The sequence below is a fragment of the Charadrius vociferus genome, unplaced genomic scaffold (genome assembly GCF_000708025.1).
Source record: "Charadrius vociferus isolate BGI_N301 unplaced genomic scaffold, ASM70802v2 scaffold828, whole genome shotgun sequence".
Taxonomy (NCBI): domain Eukaryota; kingdom Metazoa; phylum Chordata; class Aves; order Charadriiformes; family Charadriidae; genus Charadrius; species Charadrius vociferus.
Genome location: NW_009649708.1, coordinates 80145 through 103830, shown reverse-complemented (window position 1 = coordinate 103830; position 23686 = coordinate 80145). Strand labels below are relative to the sequence as shown.

Sequence of the window (23686 nt, the reverse complement as noted above, 5' to 3'; positions counted from 1 at the left end):
AACTGCCGCACGGCGCCTTCGTGGGCAGCGTGGCGAGCGACCTGGGCGTGGATCCGCGGCGACTGGCGGCGAGGGGAGCGCGACTTACCTCGGGCAATGGCCGGCAGCACCTGGAGTTGGAGTTGGGCCGCGGGGCGCTGCTGGTGCGGGAGCGCATGGACCGCGAAGCCCTCTGCGAGCTGAGCCCCACCTGCTTCCTCAGCCTGGAGTTGGTCATCGAGCAGCCCATCGAGGTGCACAACGTGGAGGTGGAGGTGCTGGACATCAATGACAATGCACCACGTTTCCCCCGCCAGGATTACCGGCTGGAGATCAGTGAGTCTGCCGTGCCCGGGGCCCGCTTCCATATTGAGAGTGCCCAGGACCCTGATGTGGGAACCAATTCTGTGCAGAGCTACCAGCTCAGCCCCAGCCACCACTTTGCCCTGGACCTTAAAGGCTTCCAGAGTGGCAGCAAGCTCCTGGAGCTGGTGCTTCAGCAGCCACTGGACCGGGAGCAGAGTGCCCTGCAGCAGCTGGTGCTCACCGCAGTGGATGGTGGGGACCCTCCCAAGTCCGGTACAGCCCAGATCTCTGTACGAGTTGTGGATACCAATGACAACCCACCCACCTTTGACCGCTCCACCTACACTGTAAGCCTTCTGGAGAATTCCCTGCCGGGCACGTTAGTGGTCAAACTCAATGCCTCAGACCCAGATGAGGGCTCCAATGGGGATGTGATCTACTCCTTTGGCAGCTACACCCCACAGAAGGTGAGGCAGCTCTTTAGTGTGGACCCACATTCAGGGGAGGTGCGGGTTAATGGTACCTTGGACTATGAAGAGGCATCCTCTTATGAGATCTATGTGCAAGCCACTGATCAGGGCCCTGTCTCTCTGGCTGGGTACTGCAAAGTGCTGGTCAACATTGTGGATGCCAACGATAATGTTCCTGAGGTGGTCCTGACCTCCCTGTACAGCCCAGTGCCAGAGGATGCAAAGGCAGGAACTGTGGTGGCCCTGATGAGTGTCACTGACCAGGACTCAGGGCTGAACAAGCAAGTGACTCTGCGTATTCCCCCTGGCCTCCCCTTCGCACTCAACTCTTTCAAGAACTCCTACACCTTGATCACTCAGGGCAAACTGGACCATGAGAAAGCAGCAGCCTACAACATCACAGTTACAGCTACTGACTCTGGGAGCCCCCCTCTCTCCTCCCAGAAGGTGATCCACGTGGAGGTATCTGACATCAATGATAATCCTCCACGGTTTGAGGAACCTGTGTACTCAGTTTACATCCCTGAGAACAACCCCGTTGGAGCCTTGCTGTGCACTATCAAAGCCACTGACCCAGATGTCGCTGAAAATGCCTATGTATCCTATTCTCTACTAAATGGGGAGATTGAAGGGCTACCTGTTGCCTCCTATGTCTCCATTAAATCTGACAGCGGCAATATGTATGCTGTCAGGTCCTTTGACTATGAGACACTAAGGGAGTTCCAGGTGATTGTCCAGGCTCAGGATGCTGGGATCCCACCACTGAGCAGCACTGTCACTGTCTACATCTATGTGGTGGATGTGAATGACCATGCTCCACAGATTCTGTATCCTACCTCAACCAACACTTCAGCAGCCCTGGAGATGATCCCACGCTCGGCATATGCTGGATATTTGGTAACCAAAATTATAGCCATTGATGGGGATTCAGGACAAAATGCCTGGTTGTTCTTCCACCTGGTGCAAACCTCTGATCCAGGTTTGTTCAGGGTAGAGCTCCATACTGGGGAGATTAGGACTACTCGCAAACTGGGTGAGGACAGCACAGCTACTTTCAACCTGACGGTGGAGGTGAGAGACAATGGAGACCCACCGATGTCCTCATCAGTAGCCGTCACTGTTGCTGTGGTGGACAGAGTTTCCAAAATCATCCCTGATACAAGAAGGCACATTAAAAGTCCGAGCAATTACTCAGAGATCACTCTTTATCTCATTATCGCTTTGAGCGCCATCTCATTCGTTTTTCTTTTCACAGTCATTGGGCTTACTGTTATCAAGTGCTACAGATACAGTCTGTATGGGGACTCCTGCTGTGCAGGGTTCTGTGGGGTGAGAGAACGGTGCCCTGCTGAATTGTACAAGCAGGCCAACAACAACATCGATGCTAGGTTGCCCCACGGTTTAAAAGTACAACCCCATTTCATTGAAGTGAGGGGCAATGGGTCTCTCACTAAGACCTACTGCTATAAGGCATGCCTAACTGCAGGATCAGGAAGTGACACTTTTATGTTTTACAATACCTGTGGCCCAACAGGAACTACTGGTCCCTCTGCAGTGATGACTGAGAGGCATCTGACAGGACAGAGTGGGCAGAGTGCACAAAACCTGATCATACTTAAAAATGACTCCATTACTCCTAATGAGGTGAGGTTGCGTTGATAAATGGTCAGCACAGTGCTCTGAACAAATCTGTACTCAAGCAGAGGTTCAAACTGGAAAATTCAGAGTGTATTCCCTTTTGGGCTCACTGATGTACAGCTATGAAATGTGGTTCTAATTAATCTAATCTGTGCAATGCATTTTGTTTCTAGGTAAATACTGGGGCTTTCAGGGTCCATTTGGTAAGTTCGGTATATGTGTCTGTTTGAGATTCACTTAGTTTTTGCAGCGTATGCTATATAGAGTATTGCCTCCCCTTTTGTCTTACAGACTGAAAATTGCCTGCTGCCACAGGGTGCTAGGGAATGGCACATGGTCTTAAAGTTCTAATGTTAAAGCTAATACTGCAGGAAAAAATAAAAAGAAGTGATTAGCCTAGAAATCGATAGATTACTTTATGGCAGTTGTAGATGTTTGCTACTTCATTGATTTCATCCCTAGGCAAAGCTGTTGAATTTAGATTATTGCAATAATATGCTTTGCATACTAATGTGGGCATATTTGAGTTATCTGAAAACTGCAATCCCTCCTTTGATAATGTTTGTTCTAACCAATGCTGCATTTCATGCTTTCTGGACAGTGACAATCCGGTGACATCTTTGTGGAGAATTACAAGTTGCTGTTGTTATGTTACAGTGTACAACTTCTAACCTGCTGGGCTGCTCTTGAAAATTGTTTATTACCTATGGTTTGTCCAGCAGCGTATTAACCTTTTCAATATTTTCCCACAGTGAAGAATTAATGGTTGCTTTATGCTAGCATACAGCCAGTCTGCAGTTAGTGTGTGGTTTGCCTGCTCTATACCATTTCCTTTCTACATATAGCATGACTAAACCCAGAAACACCCAGAAAAGAGACTAATTCTAGTTCACAAAGGGAAAATTTTGCAATTACTGTGTGGTATTTGTACCCTACAATTGCGGCAGACATAAGATCGGTTCGTGCATTAATGTGTGCTGTGCCTCCAGACGTGGGAAAGCCAAGGGAGTAACTGTGGTGGGATAGAAAGGAACCCAACTTGTGTATTCTTGCCACAGAAATATAATCTATTTCTTTATTTCTTTATACTTACTCACATATGAAGATGTCAGCATCTTTTGCAAGTGTTGTTTAGCTACAGAAAGATGCACAGATCTTAAGGACTAGCAAGTCTTCCATAAAAATGCTTTTAGAAGGTAATAATCATCCATTCAGAACTAATCCATTTAAAATTAATGCAGTGCTTTTTCTATAAATCACAGTGGCAGGGTATGGGGGAAGTACTTCTTCTTTTTCTACACAGTTTTTGTACCTGAAAATCTTTCCGGAATCTGTTGATATGGGAGGGAACATGAAACACACTCTGTAAGTATGTATGCTGAAGAATCAAAGGGAAATATACACCTTACGTCTTATTTTTCTGGCAAAAGAAAAAGGAGCAGTAATTGAAAAATGGCTTAACTTTGGATGCGAGACCAGGAGGAAATTAGTTTAACAGAAAGATTCCTATCACATTTTAGGGAATCAATCCATTGCATGCAGTGAATTAGCAAATTTTGAAACACCAGTGCGGATCAGGCAACAGCAGCAAAGCCAGCCCAGACTTGGGGTACAAAAGTAGAGAAATATCTAGAACAAACTAATGAATGCCTGCCTGTGTGGAGTTATGATCCAAAAGAGCAATCAATTATTCAAACAATTCTGTATGATTTAAACAGAGGTGAAATTCTGACAAGTTCTACTTGTCACAAGTTCTTTTCTTAGGTCTCTGCTTCTTAAACTGTCCTGTGATAGTGCGTAGTATGAAGATGTATCAATGCCAGGTGTACATGAGAAAATGGGTGAATGTAATGGCATTTACTAATTACTAGTTCTAGCTAATTGCATACTATAAAATCCTGTGTTTCCCTTGTTTCAAGCTCAGCATATGCACTGAAAATGCCATCCATTGCTTAGCAACACTAAATTCTACTTTTTAAGGATAATGATCTTTGTATTACTAAGTCTTCAGAGAACTGTGTTTCTTTTTTTAGTTAAAGTGAACTTTTAATCAGTCTTGAAAAGCCTATGCCTTCACCTGTGAAACATAGCAACAAGCATTGTTGTCCTTGTGTTGATTTAGAAAGTTACAATGTGTATGTTACTTCTGGATAAAGTGAACAGGTCCTTTTTTCCTTTTTTTTTTTTTTCAGTTTTTGGAAACTGAGATTCTATTTGTTGCTCAGTGATGAGGATGGGACCAGGTGAATGGACTTTCTATACATAGATATAATACACAGGGTTTCACAAATGCTAATATTTTGCAAATGTTGTTATACAATGAGAGGAAAAATATTTCAAAGTTATTTGGGATTAATCTCAGTACCACTCAATGTAATAAGGTCTTAGTCATTTTCATATTTACTAGTAAGGTCAAAGATGTTAATAATTTCTTTACACTAAGTTGTGACTGTTTTCGGTCATCAGAAGGATGCAATGAAAGGGAAAACCCAGTGTATGAAGGTTAGATAGGGAATTCTTTGTATCTGTTGAAGTGCTGATTCCTGCGTGACTGTTTTGACTTGTACTGCTTGTGTTGTGATGGTGGAGTGGGACCTTGTTTCTGCAAGACAGCCTGTGCCTCTGCATTCACCCTGCTTGTCTGTATGGTCCTTTATAGAGTTACAAGAATATCTCAAACCAAGTGTGTTTTGTAAAAGAAGAAATGTACTAAAACAGCTGCACTGAAAAACTTAGACACAATTATTGCTGTCAGGAGTCTGGTGATAAGGATCAGAATGTGGAGTAAAGGGATATCTCTCTCATCAGCTCAATAGCTACTGCAGGGTGATCAGGCAGGCAGGGTGGGCAAAATACAGAGAGTGCAAAATCCCATGGCATCATTGCTGGCCCTGTACGAGGTTATGGGCAGCCTGGATTCCTGCCTTTTGAGAGATGGGTGCATGCAGATGTGTTCAAAGATGTGATTTTGTTACTGGGCACTGCTGCAGTGATGATCTGTCCTTTTCAGGAAAGGTTTCAGTGCCGTGGTCTGGAGTCCCTTTCCTCATATGCCTGTGAAGCTGCCGAGTGATGTCTGAGTAGTGTCTGGGCCTTGGTTTGTCTTTTCATCTCTCCCTTTTGTTATGTTTTGTGTGGTTAAGCTTGTTCATTATGTCTTTCATCTCATGACAATCGTTTCCTTTCAATGTGGGGAATAACAATCAAACCAACATATGTTTTAACCAGAGTTTTCGGGCCTCAGAAGGCAGCCTGGCAATGTTGCTAATGATGAGTGGGCAGTCTGGATACTTGATAGAACTTGATATCAGCTCTTCTGATGATACATTTCCTTGTACCCTTTTTTGTGTGGTGACACATGTGACTGACAAAATACAATGGTTCACACAATGTTCATAAATTTGCATTGTGGTCTATGCACACTTTTCAGAAAGAAGAAAAACTGCACATTAGTGATGGTAAGACCCAGGGGTTCATTGGAGTTTTACCGCTGTTTGCTCTGTTTCTGGCTCCTCCTCTGTGTTTTACACTTCAAAACCAGCTTGCTAAACACATGGAAAAAACCACACAATACTTGAGTTGAACACATCTTGAAACTGCTTTAAAACGCAAGCATGTTTTGAAGTGTCTAAATCTAGTAAACCTACAGTGTTGTCTGGAACAGTCTTTCCAAGAGACTTCTCACAGAGGCTTTAAAGGTATTAATGGTGGAATATCTTATGATCTCAGTTCAAGAACTTAAGCCTTTAAGAAATTCTCCAGCCCCACTGACATTGTAAAGGTTAACTATAAATGTTTGTTCTTTTGTTGAGCGGCAGTATCCAATCCTGTTCTGCTAAGCAGGGACAGTGCTCTGTGCTTCAGGCCAGTCAGACTCTCAGTTTGATGCTTACTGCTGTGCCAGCAGAACTTTGCATCCAATATTAAGCAGAGGAGTTCTTCTCTTGGATCTCATTAAATACACTTTACAGAAGCACTTGCCTGTTCCCTTCACCTTAGTTTTCTTAGAGTTAGGAATGCAAATGAACACTGCCAGGAAGACAATCTCTGGGCTGCTGAATTACGTCCTTTTCCAGTTTCCATTCTGATTTCTTGTATGATAAACACATATTTAGACTATAAATAGTTTGTTTCCCACATCAAATTAATTCTAAACATTTACAGAAGGAAAGCAGGAATAGAAGTCTCTGTTTCTCCATATCTGTCAACATCGTGTCACTGGAAAATAAGCAGGACTGTATGCGGTCAGTGGTTCTAAAAGGCTTTTATTATTGCTTCAAAGCGGATATATTTGATAAATATACCTTATGTCATTCTGTCATGTGCTTGTGTGGAAATAGGAATAGAGTGGGATGCTTTTAGCAGTCCCATCATCTGGTAAATGTTTGTAAATGTTTGATTCGCACTTAGCTACCTCAACCAAGCACTGTTCTAACACCCACTGAAGTCAATGGGAGGCTTTGTATTGATTTTTCATGAATACAGGATCAGGACAACATTAAAAAATTTTAGAAATTCCTTCTATCCCAGGGACAAATCCTTACTGTGTTTAAGTATTAGCTAAAAAAGAGGACTGAGCAAAATGCTTGTAACAATGTGTTTTTAATTAAATTTATTCTCTGTGAACCAATGAAATGATTCTCAAATTAACCCATGCTGTACACTTTGCAAACAACTGTGTGAAATTTTGCATGAGCTTTTTTGCTACTGAGGTGCTGAGGTAGGTCCATTTTATATTATACATTCACTTCGGTTTTTAGACTTTCAAATTGGATTAGTTGTTTATGACGAGTGACATTAATGCTTGTGGTTATGTGGTTGGCAGACTGTAACCCTAGTGCCTGGAAGAACCAGCAGGAGCAGACTCTTGGCATGAGATGTTCACCTGATGCAGTCCCAACCACTTCTATAGGCACCCGGATAGATTTTGACTCATCTCACAACTATAATGATGTATGCTGTTACTAAATCAGAAAAAAAGCAGGTGATGGGAGAAACAGGGAATGGTTGATTTCTTCTGTACTGGATCATATGATTTCCCTCACCTCCACTGATGAGTGGTAAGGACAGGATGACTGGTCTTGATACACAGCCTCCGAAGAGCTCTGAGGGAAATGGCACACTAATATTACCTTAAAGTTAGTAGAATGGGCTGGCATGTGATAAACAGGGTCTTGTGATGAGTTGCGTGCTGGGGAGGTAAAAGGAACAGTAATATCTTCATCAGCATTGTGTGACGTAGTGAAATTGTGGGGATATACAACTGGGAAGCATCTGGACCACTTCAGAGTGTGTGTTCCTCTTGGTGCTTCCTCTCTGTACTCATGCTTCCTTTCTGTACTCATGCTTCCTGGCCAGCTGTACCTTGTCCTGGTGGTATTGATTTATGACACGGCTACATTTCTCACAGCAAAGCCTGTGACAGGGCTTTGCAAAGGAGCCAACTGACAGTTCCTGTGCAGATTCCTTGTCCCCTGGGACTGTGCTGAAGACACTGCTCTACTTTGAGGTGGGCCACGTCATGTCATGACATGGTGATTGTGTGCTCTGTGACAGCACATGTCAGTGTGACAGGTTTCAGTGGGTGATCTTGTAAAGGTGGACTGTTCATAGCCAGAGATATAAGCCAACACAAACATGCAGGCTGTGAATGCCGGATGGAACTATAAGAAGGAGCATTGATGCATCTGAACTGGGGAAAGGTATTACTGAACAGGTTTGCCTCTTCTACTATACTGTCACTTGTATCAAATTTTTTTTTTTGTCACACTTTTTTGCTTTTCTCACTCCTAATTGCCCAATCTCATTTAAAGGTGTATTGAAATAGCTTTTCTTTTATGCCCAGGGGATCTTAAAGAATTACAGGCTGCAGCAGCACAGACGGGGAAGCCAGTTACACTGGCAAAATTGGAATTTCACCAATTTTGCCAGTTGCAGGACATTGACTTGTGATAACACATGTTGGGGACAAACATGCGTCTCTTGCTGAGGTCTGAAAGCTCCCAGTCGAGCAGTGTGCACACGGTAAAATTGGGTGAGAACAGGTCTGGACAAAAGCAGACTGCTGCCCAACTGCCTGCTCCTACCGTTTTTTCCTGTGAAGACTTCAAAAAGTAGAGAAGTCCCAGACATTGAAATTTTCACAGTTAAAAACAAAAGAAAGAACAACTCCTGAAAGTGTCTGAAAGTCAAGTGTGCAATAGATCTTTCCATTTCCACAGTATATTTTTCTGATCCTGTCCCCTTCTTCTTTCTTCTGCCCTGCTGGGAGCAGCACTACAACCCTGCCTGAAGAGTAATGGCAAATAGAGAACTGTTTCAGAGTAGCCACAAGATGCCATGGCTTCTGGATAGTAACCTTTGAAAATACTACAATCTCCTAGTTGCTGCTCTTTCTGTTATGTTGACAAGGTGGATGTTGGTCCATGCATGTGGAGTGAATGAATGATGAATTAACTGATGAGTTTCTCCTGCCATCATCACCCATTTATGATACGGTCTTTGAAAGTTCCCACTGCAACAGAACATAGATTTTTGTCTTCTAGCCAAGAGCTGGAGAGCTCTCAGCTGAAAAACCAAAATCTATATACTGTGAGTGAGTGGCCATTTTCCTCTTTTCTCAATCCTACCCAGCTCGTGTCAGACTTTTCCAGCTTTTTGATGTAATCTCACTTCATCTGTGTTTTGCCTGGGACAGTGGTAAGATTCCTCCTCCTCACACGGCTTGTAAGGCAGTACAAATTAGTAACCTGCGCCTCTCAAATTGCAAAAAAGAGCAAAGGGACTTTCCCCCCACCCAGAGCCTGGCAGTTCCGCTGCTATAAGAAAATCCCCAGCAGAGGAAAAGCCAAATCATCTGGTGTCAGCACCCTTCGTACATCAAGAAAGGCAAACTCAGGAGGGGGTCTGATCAGTGTGTATTATTTTGTATCCTCTTTCATTGACTGTTACTACGTGGTTGACTTTAGAGTTGCTTTGGCATCCCTGGGACTGGAGCCAAAACAGAATGAATCAGAAAATACTGGAACCATGCATAAAGGGTTCCTTGTCAAGTCACTTTCTGCTAAACTCAGCAGAACCTGAGCATGTTGTAGAACTGGGGGCTAAATGGGAATGAAATTGCTAGCACAGATGTTTAATGTGTGGTTGCAAATAGCAGCTGCCTCCCTTTTGTCTAACTCAGATCATAAAGAATACTGGGATGCGCATCATCCAAGAGCATCTTACTCTTGAATGATGCTGGACATGGGAAATATGGTGATAGAGTGATAGTGTAAGTTGTAATTGCTCCATATTTATTTGAATAAAACCTATTGATCCAGGGAAAAGCATACCCCAAACCTCAAGAGGAAAGAGTTGGCATTAAATAATTCAGAGCATTCAACACTTTCTTTTTCTCTTTCAAGTGATGGAACCAAATTCATTTCTGATCTGCCTCCAATAACTTGAAGAGAATTAAACCATTACTGTCATATATTATTTGTGTGTTTGGCACTGTACAAGACACACCAGGAATGAGTGTAGTCCATTATGTTTCTGGACCTATGTTCTCCTTTTGAATTTAAGTGCCTGAAGATAAACACTGACTGTGATATCACCTACAGAGTAACCCTTGAGAATTCTGAAAAATAACCTTGTTATGTGCTGAGGGCTTAGTTTTAAAGGACCTGAGCTTGCATTCATTGCTATAGTTGAAAATTATTGTGATGGTCCCCTGACGATGCAAAAGAGATTTTCTGGAGCAATTTTTGATCAACGGAGGATTTCTTCATTATCTCTTTATTTAGCAAGCCATTATGAGCAGGTCAGCATATGCTGAGGTTTGTTGGTCAAAGGGTATTGCTGGCTATTTTCCCCTCCTACCTTTTTTGCCCTCTCATGAATGTGGAGAATGTTCTTGATATTATAAAAGATCACGTCTGCCTTTGATAAAAGGCTTGCTGCAGTCTGCAAATCTGATACTGATACAATGTAGTGCAGTCCTCTGTGGTGCACTAAATGCCAGCAGAAACCTCACAGCAGACAGATGACCCCACATATCCCCTTCACAGAGGGGTCTATTTTATATGTCCTCCCTCAGACGGATGCTATTCATTGCAGGAGCACTGAGTTTCCTCAGCTTATCAGGTAAACAAACAATGAGCTTTATGGATTTGTGATGGTTTTATTTCCTATACCCCAAATGGTGAGGAACGTATGAAATAACTGTCCACCATTTTCCAGCATTAAATGTCGTTCCACAGAGATCATCTCTGCACCTCTCAAATTGAGGGGAAAAAAAAAAAAAAAAGAGCAAAGGGGCTTTCCTCCCACTCTCAGTGCAGCCGTTCCCCTGCTATAAGAAAATCCCCAGCAGAGGAAAAGCCGAAGGCTTTGGCATGCAAACAAGTTTCTCTATTACATAGACACTCTCTGTGTGTCTGTTTGAAAGTTTTTTTAGATTTGTAGAAGGATTTGACCGTTCTGAATGTTCACAAAAATTTAGTAGCTCCATATAGAGTCCCCTGACTAAATTAGCCATATGCATATGCTTTTCAGCACGTTTAACATGCATTAACAACATTTTCCTGGGCTTCTGTTTCTACAGCCAAAACACCCCAATCCTGACTGGCGCTACTCTGCATCCCTAAGGGCAGGTTTTTGTATTGTGTTTCCCCACAATGAAGGGGGAATTCTGTCTTTGTCCTCTGTGAAAAGGACAAAGCTGTCTGGCTCCTGTGATGCCCTAGACTGGTGGTAATCTGTACACTGGGATGGAAAGCCACCTGAGTTCTGCTGCTGTCACTTCCAATCTCTAAGTGTTCCAGCTTCAGTCTGACTGCATCTCATGCTATTATTATACTACCATAGATCTGTGCTTTTTTTGTGTTTACCTTCTGCATTTTTATACGTTGACTATCAAGGCATAATTGTTCCGATTATTGAATTATTTAACTATGATTATGCACTTTTTGTTTACTTTAAAGCTCCCTGTAATCATTTACGCTGATATGTTTCAATAGATTGTCTGCGGCATTGATGCGCTTTCCATCTTATTGTCTCTTCGTTACTATGAAAGTATGTTGCTCCTGCAGTTGGTTTATTAATCACATGGTATAATCAAGATGATTAACACAGTTCAAAGCAGATTTTGAAGATATGAGATCGGTTTTTAAAGAAGGAAAAGTGAGGCTGCGTCCAAATCTCTTAAGACATCTTTGAAAGTCCTCTGTCTAACATTGCAAGCACTCTCTGCTATAATTTGATTAACACAGTTCAAAGCAGATTTTGAAGATATGAGATCGGTTTTTAAAGAAGGAAAAGTGAGGCTGCGTCCAAATCTCTTAAGACATCTTTGAAAGTCCTCTGTCTAACATTGCAAGCACTCTCTGCTATAATTTGCCTACTCAGCATACCTGGGAAAAAAAAAGGGATTATAATAAAATTAGTTTTGTAAAGCCTAAATAAAATCTTTGCTCTCCCTTCCTGAGCAGAATGGAAAACTGTGTATTCAGGTGCAATCTTACATGATTAGTAAGACTGCCTTACAGGTCTAGATGCAATTATAAGGCTGCAGTAGTTCCTAGTGGGACTACAAAGTGCAGGATGGTATGCTTTTCCCAAAATTGTTGTTGCCATGGGACTGTAGTCATCACCTTTAATTCGTTATTCACAGGGCTGAAGAGTCTTCATAAGGTTGAAGTCCAAAACTCAGATTCAGACTGTCTGTCCCTGACACTGTGCTCCATGTGGGTGAAGGCACAGTGTACCTCTCCAGCTGACTTTGGGCTGCTGTGTAAAAAGGAACCTAAACCTCAAGGACCAGAAGGAAAGGAAGAAAGAGCAAGCTTGATTCTGTGGCCTGTTGGGCAAACTGGTTTCTTTCTTTTATGTTCCTGCTGTTATTATTTTATTTTTTTTAATCCCTGACTGCTTACTACAAAATGAATAAACAGGGGAGCAGGATCCTGAAGCAGGAATTCTCCTGCCTACCTGAGCATCTTATCTACCTTATCTACTGGTCCTCAGAGTCAGGCTCCTGTGTATTTCAAATGTGATCCTGTAGATCCACATTCCTTTCTATATAGAGTGCAAGATCCTGCCTGAAATTACAATTAATGAAAAGTCAGAGCTCATTTAAAGCAATTCATCCCACAAGCAGGGGAGCTAATGAAGCCTTTCTGGGAAACTGGATCTGTTCCTCTGTTCTCTCACATCGACAGCCCCCATCCTTACCTGAAATCTGAGCCTGTGTGACCTGCCCAGCTGATGATTTTCGTTAAATGCTGATTTTTAATAGAACTTGTAGAAATTTGGTATCCGTAGGACCCTTGATATCTGTGGTATTTGGTTAAGTTCAAGTGTGAGAGTGGAAGGGAGATGAGAAGCAGATGAGCAGAGACAGGGACACAGTCACAGAATCCCATTTCTCTAAGGAATTGCACACAAATACATGTCTAGTTGTGCATTAAAAGTAGCAGATTTTTTTTTTTTCCTTCCATGTAAGGTGCTGGCTAATACCCAAATTAGTGTTTTCAAGGCCAAATGCTCATGATGTGACACTAAAATTTGCTGTGTTAGGTTGTGCATTTGAGAAAAATGTATTTCTCATAATTGCTCACAAGAAGCATGCAGTAACCCAGGAAAGTGGGATCTGCTAAAACAGCATAATGGCCGAAGCTCAGAACTAACTCCAAAACCTTTTTATTATTTGCTTTAATGCTTATACAGCATAACAGCAAAGAAGGTGTGTAACTTCCTTGTTAGTGACTTCAGTCAATGAAAGCAAAGTGTCCTGCAGGTATGTTTGACAAATTATGCCACAACTGTGTTTTAGTGAATAATCCAAGATATTTTTTGCAAGTCAAAACAGCTAGTTCTCCAATGCTCCAGAAGAATTTGTTAGCATCATGCCATACTATAGTAGTAGTTGCACAGCGACAAACAGTTATGACCTTTGAAGAGTAGCAAGAAAGGAAAAGTTATAAAGCCCAAGGCAGAGGGGAACTGTATAATCTAACTATTATATATGCTTATTCAGTGCTGTGCATGTGGAGGAGGCAGGAATCCTACGTGGAGGACCAGGGGGGCCTGATCAGCAGTGGCCAACAGTTTCCAGTGCTACTACAGGTAAGCGTGTGAAAATCCAGAACGTATGCACAGAACTAATGTTAACTGAAGTAGACCTCCAAATGCTTCCATCTTAGTTTTTCTTCTGTTTTGTGTCTCTGAGTGAAGTTCTTGTACATTAAATTATGGAATCTAAATAGAATGGAATAATCGGGCATAAAATACATCTTTTTCTTTACTCAGTTGGGGATGAGCACTGGAGATTTAGAGTCCTCGATCCCAGCTTTTGCCCTGCCTTTGGAGGTTATTGGTTTGTGTACTGAAAGGTTTCAGTTCTGCTGTGTGTATTCAGTTTAAAATGCCCATTCTTGGGTCTAGAGGTGATTTCCCCTCCATTTCAAAAGAAAGGTAAAACTGGAGTAGGAGCTTATGAATTCTCCCTTTGTTATTTTTACAAACCCAGTAAGTCTTTTTCAATGTCTCTTCTCCTTTTTTTGTGGTAAGATCAGACCTTTTTTTTTGTTGTTAGCTATTTTCATTCACTAGTACACAATGATGGAAACTAAACTATCACTGGCTTGTCAAAATAAATGACCAAAAATACATTTTAGAATGTAGCTTCATTTACTCAGTCACTGACTGATGACTTCACAGCAGTCAGTAAGAATTGGCAGAAGGTCCTTATTGAGTTAAAAAAAAGGAAATCACCTGTATCTTTTGCAGTGCAGTCAATAAAATATTCTCAGTTTTTATGTTGGAGCAGGAATAATATCAAGACATAGTGGAACAGCCAGTCACTGGTATGATCAGTGGTTTCAGTCATGTCCAAACTAAGCTGTCCACTTAGCAGATGCCCTATGTAGGATTGTGAGCCTGGTATGACAGCTCTGTGAGCATTGTGAGCCCTCTAGAAATCCAAGTGAGGAGTGATGCTCATATCTCAGAGGCAAGTCAAAGGTCAAGAAGTGGGGTCTCCAGCAGAAAAGATGTGAGACCTGTTTTATTTAATATTTTTTGATGCAAAACTTTCCCTTGGCTTAAATGGGAATTTTACCTGAATAAAGGGCTGAGGAACAACTTCAGGATTTTCAGTCACAGTTACAACATATCCATGAATTAATGGTGCCCAGCAAAACCTGCATTGGTGTTGCAGAAGGCTTCTCTGCAGAAACAGATTTGGAAATTAATAGAATATATAATGGGCCCCTAGGCTATAATTATCTGGTTTTTCGTGTGCTCCTCCTTCTGTGGCAGGCTTTGCAGGAAGACACAGTTTGCGCATGTTATGAAGGGTGCATAACTGTTGAGCTTGCATTTGAAAATGTCACCACAAGTACACTCTGACCTTTGCAAGGTGTTCCCTCAGGCTTTCAGCTGCACTAATCATCCTTGACTGAGCGTTTAGTGTATTACCTTATTCTGAGTTCAGTACAGATGCAAATATTCACCCAGATGTTTGCTTGCTGGTAGTGCAGATTTCTAAGTACATGAATGTAAATGCAAAGGTAGGATAGTCCTGTCTTCTGAGGACATCCATTGATATTTGGGTCCCAGAGCCCTGTACCTATTTGGACTCCTCCCTGCTATTCATTTTTGGTCTTATCACTTTGGAATCACTTTGGGAACCTGAACATCACTTTGTTTGAGGAGCAGTAGTAACCCTTGCCTGTTATTGCACTTTCCCTCCATGACCACACAATGAGGCACTTTGTGCAATGAATGCATCTCTGTCACTCACGCTGCTCTGTGCGTTGGTGGCTGTGTAGGAGAACACTGTAAGGCATAGTGAGAGGAGAAGCTGGCAGGAGGCCCTGTGGAGCTGGGCAGCTGCAGAGGTGACAGTCCAGGTGCCAAGGCTAACACTCTGGCCCTTGGAATGAGCATTGTAGATCATTGTTTCTCTGTGGTTTTTATTTCTAAGTAATGTATTCAAACAGAGTATAAGAAATACCTTCAGCAACAGGAGATTTTTCTGCCACATAGAAAAATGTGACTAATTCAAATTGCATTATGGAATATCCACGCTAGTTAGAGCTACCTTTAAATCCAATTTTTGTGAATTGGGTTCCTCATAAATGATTTTTTTTTTTCCTGTACAATGAAGACTCGATATGTTTTATCTTTGTCCACTCCCAAGGGATTAGTGACCCTGACATAACATTAATTAGCTTTTTTTTTTTTTTTTAGTGGGTTTCAGGTAATACTGTTCTTCACTCTTTGTAAGCAAAAGCTATGAATATCGCTAGTTCTTAATAGCAAACAGACGATTCATAGGGAGATCTCGATTAGGCTTGATGATTGTGTTAGTTCTCATAGCTTAAGTATGTCATCGTGCATCACATTTTCAGCAATTTACTACCACTGTTTTAGAATCCTATCTGCAGTTTCCTACAAATACCTCTTTCAATGCTTCTTTCTTTCTATGGCTTAGGTTCAAGACCTGTAATATTTTTCATCAGGTTAACTTACACAGCTGATGCTTTTCGGAAGAGATTCAACTCATTGTGGTCAATTGCAGTCAATTGAGTCAACAAATGCACTTGCTCCTGACAAATCATTTGCATATGAATAGAATGCATCTGGGTCCAGATAAACTCCTAGATAAGCTATTTGTTATCTCTGTTATCATCAACATACTGTGGCAGCTCTAGGTCTCGACTTCTGATTACCAGAAACCACTACCAAGCCTGTCCTGTGCACACATTCTTCATGCAGTTGTTTTAGTCAATTGATTAATCCCAATCAGTGTGTTGCTAAACTATTCATTTAATTTAACAATCCACAAAAGCCATGGGTAGAGATGCCTCACAGAGACAGATTCAGAGAGTTAATCAATAAGAACATTCAAAGATGATGTCATAGGACTGCTTTAAGAAGGATGAACAAGTCAAGTGTTAAATCAGTAAATCCTTAATTCCTAATGCATAGCTGTACTCGAACATCATGTGATGTTTCAGTGAATATGTGTTACCCAAGCAAAACCTGGTCCTCATTTGGCTGCCAGCACTCCTATTGACTTTATTGCATATTTTACCCATGCAGGGGACAGTGAATCTTGATCTGGTATTTTTTTATTGGCTTTGCATTTTCTTATGCACCACTCCAATAGTTTGTAGGTTTGTAGTCAGGATACTTCCTATTGAGGTGGGACAAGAAGGCTCAAACTCCATATGGGTAGAGGATAGTATTGGGTTTAGCTCTCACATGCTATGTAGTGAGTTCAGGAAACACAGACAGATTTCTGGATTCTAGTCTATATCCTTCAACGGATTTGGCAATTATATCAGACTTCATATTGGTGACCACTAATCTGACTGAACTTTGTTTTCTGGATGCCTAACTTGGAATAAATGGAGTTTATTTTGTAGAAATGGTGGGACCTCATGATAGAAACTAAGATGAACAGAAACTTTTGCTCTAAACACACAACACTGAAGATTCTGAATAAATCAGACCTATGCATAGTTCAGAGCTTAGAATTAGTGGGCATTAGGCAAATCTGTATTACTTTTCTGTGCTCCAGGTTCCAGTCTACAAAACAGAACTGGTACTGCAAGTGCTTCACAAAACAGTCTAAAGATGCATTCATAGTGCATATAAGAGTCAGGAGAATGATAAGGTTTTGTGATGAAAAACAGCCATGAGGATTTTTAATTTTTCTATTCAGTATAGTCTTTATATGTGTGCAGTAAATAAGGCAGTGGGCCACACACAGCATATAGAGGAAAAAAATACTTCCATTCAGACAAGTCTGTAAACAAAAGAGGAAGGGACCTCATGGAAAAAACCTGCATTTGAAATTTGGAAGCATGAAGGTGAGGACTGTGGGTGAAATACTGGCATCTCTGAAGTCCATGGCAAATAGCCCACTGACTTCAAGAAAGCTAGGATTTCAGTGTCTAGCCTCCCGAATATGCACAAGGGACTGAATTAAGGTCACATAGGCAAATGCAATCCTAAAATATGCTAATTTTATGCTTCTAATTCTGCAGCGGTAATATTCTTCTAAATATATCTGTCATTTTTCTTTCCTTTTCCCGTGTGATTAGCTGGGGAAGAGTGGTAGCCTTGTTTTTTAAAGCACTCTTATGAAAAAAGCACTTATATTGTTTGAGAATCTACTGACCTCAACATGGGCAGTTCTCCATGCTTGACATTCGTGGTGCATATGTTTATCCCTTGAACTGGCCAAATAAACAGCCGGAATAATGTTGGCTGCTATTCCTTAAGAGAAATAAGCAGGAGAGACAGGTTAGCTGTGGGTTTCATAGCTGCTTGAAAAGGCAGGAGAATATTATAACCAAGAAACCCAGAGATCAACTCTACATCTGAAGAGGATTCTATGTGCTATATATGTATGTGTACATATATTTTATATATATATGCATTTGTGTATATATATAAAATCTTTATACAAAGATGTATATAGCTCCTTCTTTTCCATCACCCCAAGCCTGGCTCAGTGTTTGTCCTCTGAATTTTGTCTATTGCAGCTTTCCTCTCTTTATGCCATTTTTCCTGCTGTTCCTTACCTCCTGCCTAACTGTGACCTTTTTACACATTCCATGGTAGCTAGGGATATTCCATGCACATATACTCTCAGTCTGTACTGAATGACTGCAGAGAATCTTAGGTTCTATGCCGGGAATTACAGTTGCTCTGGAATAGATTTATGTTGCTCTCAGAGGATAGTTCCTGCTGCAATCAGCTGGAATGCAGAAGAGGCCCATCAATGGGGTGTGGGCTGTAGAATAAGTGATGAATACTGAAAATTAAATGAGAAGCAACTATGAATATGGCAAATAAGCATAATTATCTGAAAGGTAAACTCAGTCTTCCTAGTAAGTTTTACGCTGCTGATTTGGGGTAGAGTGTTGTGAATGGAATGACTGTGGGGAAAGCTGTGAAGAAAGGGAAAGGGGATGCTTGTGTGGATTTTAATAAAAATGACCAATAATGCCTTGATAGGAGAATAAATTACTATAATTATCTAGTGTAAGTTGTGGTATACGCAATTCTGTATTTCACAAGCTGTTTTGTATGTCAAGCAAGTAAATCCTACTTGAATAAGAGTTTGTAAGAGACACTTTCTTCCAACAGAACAATATGAGAAGGGCTCAGATGAGATACAGGACATTAGTGTAAGCAGGAGAGATCTGAGCAGAGAAATCCAAGGACATGGAGGTGGAACACCAGGAAAAATCTTGGAATAGGAAGACGAGCACAGATGATCTGGTAGAGGAAAACGATTGGAAAAGGATGCTCGAAGATCTACAGGAGGCAGATAGCATTGGGAATGGCACAGCGTAGACTCTTAAGTGGCTACTGAGCATAGGTCACTGGAAAGAAGATTGGCACACTGAGATTGGGTAATAGATTGTGATGAGGGGGACAGAAAGCCGTACTGCAGATAGTTGTTCTTTTCGTGGAATAATCATTTGATCTCTTTGTGTCTTTGAGTTAATTTAACATCAGCACAGTAGGAATGATTGATTTCTTTTTTCAGGTTGACTCTTTCACTGTTGGAACAGACACTGTTCTGGAAATTCAGCAGGCGTAACACTCCAGTGAAAGCTCACAGGGGGGCCCACAGTCCTATCACAAGGCTTTTGGGCTCTGAAGTATTTTTCTAAAAACTCAGTTTAAAGAGAAAGAGCCTAAGAAAATAACTCTGAGAGTTATCAGACCTCAGGTATTGTGTATTTCATAAGATATAGCTTTACACTGTCCTTGTAAATGGAGAACAATTTCTTCCTAAATGTCAGTGAGTTTCTATTCACCTTCTTCAAATGACCTTCCTTATCTACAGAAAAAGGGTCTAATTAAGACCAGTCACTGCGAAGAATGGGCAGGGGCTGAAAGTGCTGCTTCTTTGAGACTGTTAAAGGTTAATTTACAAATAACAGCAGAGAGCACTAGTCTGCTTAGCTTTAGCAGTTCATTGGTTAAAGGTATAAAAGATAATAACTAATTAGCAACCCAGAATGCAAAACTGGGATCTTGGTTCATTACAGAATGCTGCAGCTGTTTAAAATGGAAGGAGCTAGAAAATGCAGCTGTGCACATTTGTATCTTCTATATTTATTTTCATTATTAACCAATTTTCTATGGAATTTTGTCATTCCAGCTTTCAAAACCAGAAATACCTACATATCAAAATACCAGCCCTAAGAACCATACCCTAAGTAGTCTAAGAAAGACTGTGTTAATAAGTGTAATATTTTTAAAGGAGAAAATAAGGACCAGCCAAGTTATTAATGTTTCTCATGAAAATTAGTCTTCAAATCAGTGATTTCATAAATCTCCAAAATGAAGGTCATAAGCAGTTTAACTAGTTCCTAAGCGTACATAGTAAAGTATCATAGAGATTTGGTTCACAGCCTCTTTTAATAATGGAAAAAATCATCCCCATAAAGCACACTGAAATAATTTATTAAAGCTGCAGTATCTCTACCAGCTCAGTAGAGACTGGAGAAGGAAATCGTGCCAGCTTTCACATGTAGATGCAGAGCAGTGACTATGTACTGAAATAGAAATAATCTGCAAGGACCATATAAGGCTAAATCCCATTCTTTTATCTCATGGTTTGACCTTGGTCATTGAATTCTCGAGTTAATTCCACCTAGTTGCTGAGACCTTCAATGTGATGCACAGTCCTCAGTTTTGCCCCAACTCCCAGTACACTTTATTCCCAGGATGCTCCCTCTATACTTCCTGGTCTTGGCTTTCCAATTCTGTTTCCTCCATTTTCACCTCTTTCCTGTTACCCATATGGTTTGCCAAGTATGCACCTCTCTCTTCCCTTTTTCTCTTCAAAACGTGTTTATTCCTTTCATCTAACAACTCTGGTCTCTTCCTGTTCATCTCTCCACTGTGTCTCCCCACTGTGTTGTTATTCCAGGAATGCTGAAATGTAGATTACTGTCTTGGCCACACATCACCTTTTCAATATTTCACACTGAACTAAGAATTTTCTGCGGTAAATGCTTCTCATTACTGACAGCCTGATGGAAGCTGGAGAGGGCTGAGAATTTCAGGTGCTGCTTGGGCTGAAGAAAAGCATTTTGAAGTCAGAAAGATTTTTCAGAAGAACACGTCAAAAATGTATATATTTTTATGACAGATGCAGCTTGACATACTGATTACTATTTTTTAAAAGCTAAGGACTGTTCTGACCAGGAACTTGTATGCTTCACCACATACAAACTATAGTTGAACCAGCAGTTTGAGCTTTCAGCATTTGCAGCCAGGACTAGGAAAATTAATAGGTTAATTTAGATTTCCGTTCAGCTGAGTGGGCAAAGAAAGGAGGGGAAGATATATTATACGGAAACTGCAGTCATGATTTGGCTACTCTTAAATTTACTTTCTGTTATTTTGTTATTTTCCTCTTAGCTCCAGAAAACCCATGACTGACCTGAAATAGCATTTGTGATCTTTATTATGGGGACCATTATTTTTCAGTGGAGTCTACCAAGTAAATTAGATGACATGGATGAGAGATTTAATAGTCTGTGATACCTTAGTCCTTGAAGACTTAGTGTAAGGGGGAAAAAAAGGACTCATCATGCTGGAAACTTCCAAGTTGTGTGGTCTGTTTGTCTTGATATATTTGACAAAGTCTTTGTCTTCATTTTGACTATGAAAGAGAAAGGTTTTCAAAGAGTTCATGTCTTCAGATACTGTGGAGAATTCTTGATTCCACCTGCTGCAAAGATGTGTTAGAGGAATTAACCTTTCTCATTAGCCCCAGGCAAAGCAGAATGCATTTGTGCATCTTGTCATTTAGTCAGGTCCCTGTGCATGTGCAGCCCTTCCATTTAGATTAGGGCCGTATTTGTCCTGGACTAGAGCCAGTTGTTGAATTTGCCAAAGCGAAGATGACCATGTCCAGCTTCTGGTCTCCATGGGGGTTGATTTTTCCAATGCAGATTTCTTGAAGGTTCATGTGAGACTGATAGCTACAGCTGAGATACTTATAACACAGGAAACCTGCAAAATGTCTAAAACCTAGCATAAAATAAGAGTAACGGGTGCAAAAGGCTAGTGGTTTGCTGTGACTGAGTAATATAAAGGAGGTGTTCCCAAACTGTGGACAAAAGCTGCTGCAGCTCAAGACTTTGTCATTTTAAGGAGTGATGAAATAAGAGATTTTACACAAGCAGTTGAGCTGGCTATAATTTCTGTATATAGGTGCTAGGAGAAAGTTTAATGACAATAACTCCTTGCCTACTTAATTAATCTTTTCATGCAATAATCTCTTTGCTTCCTCAAAATGGAAGCTACAGTTGCTCCTAAAAATGTTTCTCATTTGACAGCTGTTACTAACTCTACTCTTTTCTTTAAGAACAAAGTAACATCTCTTGAAAAGTACCTGATTTTGATTAAGGTTAACTTTGTTATGTCTGTAATGGCCAATAGTTTGTTAACTCTTTTGAATCAAGCACCAAATACTCCAGCTAGTTTAGGAGGTTTCCCATGCTTAACAATCTACCATCCAGAAGTCAGACATATCCCAAATAATGCTGTAACTGAGCAAAAGGGAGGGGGAGATGATAACAACACTTCTTACAAAAAAATAGATTTGCCAGATGATCGATTGGTTCCTAGACAACTGGTAGGAAATTATCTTGTAATTAAAATAAAGTCCGTATTTTCAAATCTAAGCACCTGTTTCACTTGTCTGTTGCTCTAGGCATGTGCTTCTTTGTGATCTTGGTAACAATACCTGTGAGTTTGCCGTGCATGCCTACTGGTAATATTCTGTAGTTACACAGAAGACAGAGATTTTGATTCCCATCTCTATTATTTTCTAAGAGGTTTCAATAAATAAATAGAAAAATTACTCACTTGCAACTGTGCTACCTTGCAATGAGATCTTGTCAGAACTTATAACCTAAACAAGTGTTTATCTGGTCAGTACTTCAGGGAATTGATGGTAATCAAATTGTTTCCACATGAGCTTACAGCTGCTTTATTTCTCCCTGTTGTGCCTTGTGCCTCCCTTTTGTGTGTGTGTGTTGGTTTTTTTTTTTCTCTTTCTCTACTGCTGTAGGCTTAATTTTATTCTTTTACATTTTCTTAAAAGAAAATATACTCAAACATTTAAACCACCTGTTATATTAATGAATCAGAGGAATTTCAGCCCAATTCTCTCTTGCAATATACAATTAATTTCTGATACGGAATAGGTGGATAAAATAAGGAAGGTTCTGAGCAATTCTAAGAAATTTTGATCTGGAATGTGTCTATATTGCAAGTGGTGAAAGGAGAGAAGAGGATGAGGGAGTACAGACCACTCTGTGATATTATTCTAATGGATGTCTGCCTGTGTGCAGCACTTTACTGTACACAAGGGTCATGAATGTATTTTTCATGTGTTTATTTTTGTAACCGGGCATCGCTTCAGCATCTGTTATTAATGTTGTGGTGTGGCAGTGCCTCTCAGGTCAGATAGCACTACACAGAGCCCGTACAAATAGCAGAAGACAAGCTTTGCCTTAAGGAGCTTACTGCGTACATGAGCAGGGCAGACAAAGTCTAGGAACACAAGGGAAAGGGAATGATCGTTATCCTGGTTTGAAAAAGAAAAAAACCAAGGTGCAGAAAAATTAAAATTATTCTTAACACAGAGTGATCTATGGCCATGCTGAGGACTGGATCGGCATCCATCTGGCCCAAAATTTTCTTATTGCAGCAGAGGGTGAGCAAAGGATAACTGAACTGTAAGCCTGTTTCGGGGCATCCTTCCCTGCTCCCCTCCAGACTGCTTGAGCCATAGAGAGCCCCTTAGATCCGGGCTTCCTGAACACTGTGCTGTTCATTGGTTCAGCCTTTATGTTCCACTGTGATGGCAGACCTTGAGCAGCTCACAAGCCCTGCTTTTAAAGAGGCGGGCAGAGGCTGCTTCACATTCCTCTTGGCCATTGTTTCTCTCTTTTGCACCCCCTCTGAGATCTTGGCTGTACCCTTGCTTTGATAGGACTGCCAGGAGAGAACTGGGCTGCACAAAGCAGAGAAAGCAGTACTGCAATACTGTGCATATTTTTCCAGCACACATTCTGACTATTTATGTAATGGGACCTAGAGATGCTGAATTTATTTTGAGAGCTAAACTCTGAATTCATTCAATCATTACTTGTGTGCAATCAGAGGGTGTAATGAGAGATGTAAAAGGGTAACAGCAGCACACAAAGGCATCTCCTTCATTATGGGGATTTAATTCTCAGAAAATCAAGGCTCTG

At 41.0% G+C, this 23686-nt stretch overlaps 1 protein-coding gene across 1 annotated transcript in view; it reads left to right on the top strand.

Moving 5' to 3' along the window:
* Nucleotides 1-23686, top strand: part of LOC104291437 (protocadherin alpha-C2-like) — a 49609-nt gene that overhangs the window by 1968 nt on the left and 23955 nt on the right. The window contains exons 2-4 of the mRNA XM_009890670.1: nt 8-2399; nt 10981-11029; nt 13404-13502. Coding sequence (XP_009888972.1) covers nt 156-2399; nt 10981-11029; nt 13404-13502 — 2392 coding nt within the window. The 5' untranslated portion in view covers nt 8-155. The remainder of the gene's footprint in view (nt 1-7; nt 2400-10980; nt 11030-13403; nt 13503-23686) is intronic.